The 6,000-nt window shown below is 28.0% G+C and overlaps 1 protein-coding gene across 1 annotated transcript in view; it reads left to right on the top strand.

The window, feature by feature from the left end:
* Positions 1 to 390: 390 nt before the first annotated feature.
* LOC126839627 (transcription factor glial cells missing 2-like) overlaps positions 391 to 6,000 on the top strand; it is a 38,757-nt gene continuing 33,147 nt past the window's right edge. The window contains exons 1-2 of the mRNA XM_050575022.1: positions 391 to 460; positions 2,668 to 2,788. Of these exons, the coding sequence (XP_050430979.1) occupies positions 447 to 460; positions 2,668 to 2,788 (135 nt within the window). The 5' untranslated portion in view covers positions 391 to 446. The remainder of the gene's footprint in view (positions 461 to 2,667; positions 2,789 to 6,000) is intronic.

Genomic DNA, 6,000 nt, shown 5'->3' with positions numbered 1-6,000 from the left:
GTAATAACAATATGATGTGTACGGTTGTAATGTACACAGTACATAGGTATATTGTACATTATAGCGGAACGGAAGGACTACCGTTTTTCTCGTTGTGAGGGGTTTTTTTTAATTTTTTTTTTAATGTAAACGTTTCAGTGGGTTTGGCTTGACTTCTCATTGGTCGATCGAGGTCGGCCCCGGCAACGCGAACCCGCCGGCACAGGACTGCCTAACAAGCCAGCAGCCGGCGCCCGGCAGTGACTGTTTGCTACTCGACCCCAGTCGTTGCTCGTCCGTCTCGCACGTTCTCTCATCTTCTCGTTCATCAAACTCTTCGTTATTACCGTTTAGTGTAGGTACCGCCTAGGTATTATACTACTATATACAACCTACAGCTAACTTTCGGTTATAGTAGCTGTACACAAAGTGAACGCAAAAGAGAATTCAGTCAAAAGTGTTCCGACATGGTCGCTATGTTGTAAGTATAAAATGTATACATTATAATAACATGACCAAACGACAAAATTTTGAATTCAAGTAAAAACAACATTGACAATAAACCAAATATTGAATATATTAAAGGATTTGAACAAATGTATTAATCTCTCGGTTTTGTTTTTTTCTCTATAATTAACTTGATCCGAGTAAAATGCATTCTGTGGAACTAAATATTATATTATATTTTCTACCTTATTAGAAATGTAGTAAAAACGTTTTCAATGTAAGCTGTAACGATATAATAAAGAAATAACTACTAATAAAGAATTCTCGTGATATATTATGCACACAATTATTGCTTTAAATTCAGATTTTCCGAAAAAATTGTCTTTACAAATCCTCACAATAAATAGAGGTAGGTAGGTATAATTTCCTCGTAAATTTTGTCGTGTGTGTCTTTTAATTGTATATAAAATATACCGTCGCTAGTCTGGCACAATTAAGAGATGTCTCGACAGGCCCAACACGAAGGGGTAAATATAATATATTATAAATTATAATTGAAGGATTTAAACTCATTTGAACATATTTTCGTAGCTTAATAAGAACTCAAAGAGAATTAAAAATAGTAGTTTAACTGAAATGCTATGAATTACTAATTGTAGCTACCTATATTCTGATGTTAAACATCAATACAATTTGTGGTCCATTAAACTAAAGTAATACTTTTTAAAACTCAAAACTCTAAAATTATAAATAGTATTGTTAACATGCATTACTTATGTTGTTGACGTTTATCAATCAATCAAAAAAAATTGACTAAACATGTTGACTGATCCATAATAATTAGTTTTGACATTTTTATTTATGGTTTTTGTATTTATTAGCATTTTAAAGTTTATGTAATAGCGGAAGATCTGTTGAGCGCACTGATATAAAAGCTTATCCAAAAAATAATAATCGTTAGGTAATCAAGGTTATTTAAATCAAATACAAAATTCCAAAGTAGGTAAAACGCATACAAATTTCACTTAGAGCTTAACTTAATAAAAGCATATTATTTTATGCCCAATTTGTATTTTAACTATAAAAAATGTGGAACTTTTTTTTAACTATTAGTAATATATATATAATAGTTGTAATAGTCTATGGCGTCTATTGTCGGCCGTTCACTTGTCTGTACCTACGTAAACTTATTTTTGTGATTTTGATAACTTCGTTTTAGTAGATGTTACATGTAGTAGACGTGCTGCACATCCGTAACCAAAAATATACCTGCTTGTATTAAATAGTTAACATTACTCGAATAGTCGTCCTTCTTATAATAACATAGTATTACTTACTATCTACACTTAAAACACTCCTAAAAACCGACGAATTAAATATACATAACTTTTAAATAAACGGTAAAACTCACCGGGGACTAGGAAAAAAACAATTGCCTACCAATCTCTATTAGTTGGACAATTGTAGGTCATTAATTTCTATTAGTTTTCATATAAATTCAGCTTGTAGACTAATTTAACGCATTTAATATTTTATACTAAAACTTCCGTAAAACTAACAAATTAAAAACCTATATCATTGTCTCAATAGTCAATGGTTGGGTTATCATAAAAAATATTTTAAAATTTTTTAACGTATCGGTAGATACTCTATATGTTTTATAGTGATTCAAATGAGATACGCATTTCCACTTAAAATTTTCTTAAAAGTTGCTATTTTGTAATTTTGTTTGTGTTATTTTACAATATTATAAAATAACTTAATATTTTAGTATTTCCCAGAGCTTAAACAACTTTTTAGACTTAGTGGTAACGTCTATATTTAATTAACATTTTAAACTAAGATTAATTGCAATACAAATTTGATTGGTCGTTAACCAGTTTAAGATAATTACTTTTAAAGTTTAATGTATATGTATATGTATAAGTTACCAATAGTTTCAGAAGTTAATCAATGTCTGGAGAATACTAAGAAAGAAAAAATCGAAAATTGTATATTATTGTAAAATAGCATAAAAGAAAAGAAAAACTACAAAATTGCAATTATTTTAAGAGAAAATCAGTGTCTTATCCTTTATTAAATCACCCTGTATTATTTTTATAACAAATTTTGAGAATAGTGGGCATTATTTACAGCAGCACTGATTATTATAATTGTTGTGAAACAAAAATTGTATTATTTAGTTTAAATCGACTAATTTTTATCAATGAACTAATGAACATTAATACATTTTTTGTTTAGCAAACAAGAATACCATGATCATAGTATGAGTAATGAATACAGTTACTCTCGTGGTCGACCACCGACAGAATCTATTTCTCGCATCGCCGACTGGGATATCAACGACTCAATTATACCAAATGTAAAGTACCATATTATATACGTTTTAATAATCATATTTCATAACGCTGCTTAATTCGGATTAATTAGGGTTTTTATACTGCCTGTAACTTTTAAGTATTGAGTATATATTCAATGTATACAATATATACTCAATGCTGTAAGCTATTCGGTTCATTATCTATTTTTTGTCACAATAAAAATCTACTGTTATTATTATTGTACACGCTCGTTTTAACTTCTTATTGTATTGTGAACAACAATAATTTATTATTACCTATAAAATACAGTATACATTATTATATATTATTAGGTAATGTACCTACTTATTATAGAAACCAATAAACGATTGTTACTGTCAATTAATTTAATTGGAAACCAAAAAGTTAAACTTTTTATCTTAGTCAATTTTTTACCAAGAAAAAAAAATCGTTAACATTAATTAATTAATTTATAATGATAAAAGTAGAGCTTTAGGAAAAATTTTAAAATATAAGGATACATGTTTAGTATGTTAAAACTTACTAAAAGAAAATCTTAGCAAATTTGTATGATAATTTTTTTAAAAAATAGGTATATTTTTTATGTATAATTATTTTTCTCAGTTCAGGCAAAATAATTTGGCTGATAGCTTATTTTTACAAAAATATATTATTATCTTATATGCTATCTTACGACATACATCATCCGTTTTTCCAATAAAACTAATAATTTTTGAAATGTTTTCTACTATCCTTAACACATTTATACAATCTGCATTTTTTTAATGCAACAAATGCAATAATTAAAAGTTTTTGAATTGAGAAGATTACCCAGCGGCACGAATTCTTAACTTAAATTTGTTTCGTATTTGTTATTTATAAGATTCGGTTTATGCGAGATGACGACTGAGGTTAGAGGGTTTTGATGGTGGATATTTTTTATATTTAGCTTAATATTTAAACTATATACTTATGTAATTAATAAGAAATTCTATCCACAATTATAACGCTTATACACGGATATAAATTAAATATAATCGCGACAGTACCGACTTTTACAAATTTTCTTTTTTTAATCAAAATAAATAATATAAAGTAAAAAACTATATTAACGGAAATAAAGGAACTGGAAATTGCGTGTAGGTATAAAACAAAATATACATTAATAAAACATTCTATGAAAGAATATATAACAGTCAAATGCTTAGCTATATTAAAAAATATATTGTATTATTTTAAAGGTGAGCAGTTTCAATCACTGGGAAGAATGGGCTGATGGCCATTGTCGCCTGGTGTACCCGTCGAATTGTGAGGAGGCCAAGAGACACGCTTCTGGATGGGCAATGAGGAATACAAACAACCATAATGTGCACATCTTGAAGAAATCTTGTCTAGGTGTCCTCCTGTGTTCTAGAAGGTGCGTACTACCAAATGGCGATACAGTCCACCTAAGACCAGCCATATGCGACAAGGCCAGGAAAAAGCAACAAGGTATGTTTCATACATTTAAAAACAATAAACATTTTAACTCATAATATTATTGTGAACTGGCAAACATATTAAAACAATTAATCTAAACAGGTTAGCTCAGACAACAAAGATTTTTTTATTATTTTTAAAAACAATATAAAAATATTTCTTATACAAGTACTCTTACATTAAAAATAAACCACACCAATGGACTCGTCCGATTTCCGCCAAATTTTTTTTTGAAAAATCATATTTCATAACGCTGCTTAATTCGGATTAATTAGGGTTTTTATACTGCCTGTAACTTTTAAGTATTGAGTATATATTCAATGTATACAATATATACTCAATGCTGTAAGCTATTCGGTTCATTATCTATTTTTTGTCACAATAAAAATCTACTGTTATTATTATTGTACACGCTCGTTTTAACTTCTTATTGTATTGTGAACAACAATAATTTATTATTACCTATAAAATACAGTATACATTATTATATATTATTAGGTAATGTACCTACTTATTATAGAAACCAATAAACGATTGTTACTGTCAATTAATTTAATTGGAAACCAAAAAGTTAAACTTTTTATCTTAGTCAATTTTTTACCAAGAAAAAAAAATCGTTAACATTTATTAATTTATTTATAATGATAAAAGTATAGCTTTAGGAAAATTTTTAAATATAAGGATACATGTTTAGTATGTTAAAACTTACTAAAAGAAAATCTTAGCAAATTTGTATGGTAATTTTTTTAAAAAATAGGTATATTTTTTAGGTATAATTACTTTTCTCAGTTCAGGCAAAATCATTTGGCTGATAGCATATTTTTACAAAAATATATTATTATCTTTTATGCTATCTTAAGACATACATCATCCGTTTTTCTAATAAAACTAATAATTTTTGAAATGTTTTCTACTATCCTTAACACATTTATACAATCTGCATTTTTTTAATGCAACAAATGCAATAATTAAAAGTTTTTGAATTGAGAAGATTACCCAGCGGCATGAATTCTTAACTTAAATTTGTTTCGTATTTGTTATTTATAAGATTCGGTTTATGCGAGATGACGACTGAGGTTAGAGGGTTTTGATGGTGGATATTTTTTGTTTGTATTTTTTATATTTAGCTTAATATTTAAACTATATACTTATGTAATTAATAAGAAATTCTATCCACAATTATAACGCTTATACACGGATATAAATTATATATAATCGCGACAGTACCGACTTTTACAAATTTTCTTTTTTTAATCAAAATAAATAATATAAAGTAAAAAACTATATTAACGGAAATAAAGGAACTGGAAATTGCGTGTAGGTATAAAACAAAATATACATTAATAAAACATTCTATGAAAGAATATATAACAGTCAAATGCTTAGCTATATTAAAAAATATATTGTATTATTTTAAAGGTGAGCAGTTTCAATCACTGGGAAGAATGGGCTGATGGCCATTGTCGCCTGGTGTACCCGTCGAATTGTGAGGAGGCCAAGAGACACGCTTCTGGATGGGCAATGAGGAATACAAACAACCATAATGTGCACATCTTGAAGAAATCTTGTCTAGGTGTCCTCCTGTGTTCTAGAAGGTGCGTACTACCAAATGGCGATACAGTCCACCTAAGACCAGCCATATGCGACAAGGCCAGGAAAAAGCAACAAGGTATGTTTCATACATTTAAAAACAATAAACATTTTAACTCATAATATTACAAAAATATACATTAATAAAACATTCTATGAAAGAATATATAACAGTCAAATGCTT

The sequence above is a fragment of the Adelges cooleyi genome, unplaced genomic scaffold (genome assembly GCF_023614345.1).
Source record: "Adelges cooleyi isolate 19-005CV unplaced genomic scaffold, UGA_ACOO_1.1 ACOO_flye_CR_arks_rails_tigmint_CR_PRNA_307, whole genome shotgun sequence".
Taxonomy (NCBI): Eukaryota; Metazoa; Arthropoda; class Insecta; order Hemiptera; family Adelgidae; genus Adelges; species Adelges cooleyi.
Note: the sequence above shows the minus strand (reverse complement) of the source record. Positions and strands in the feature narration are given on the sequence as shown.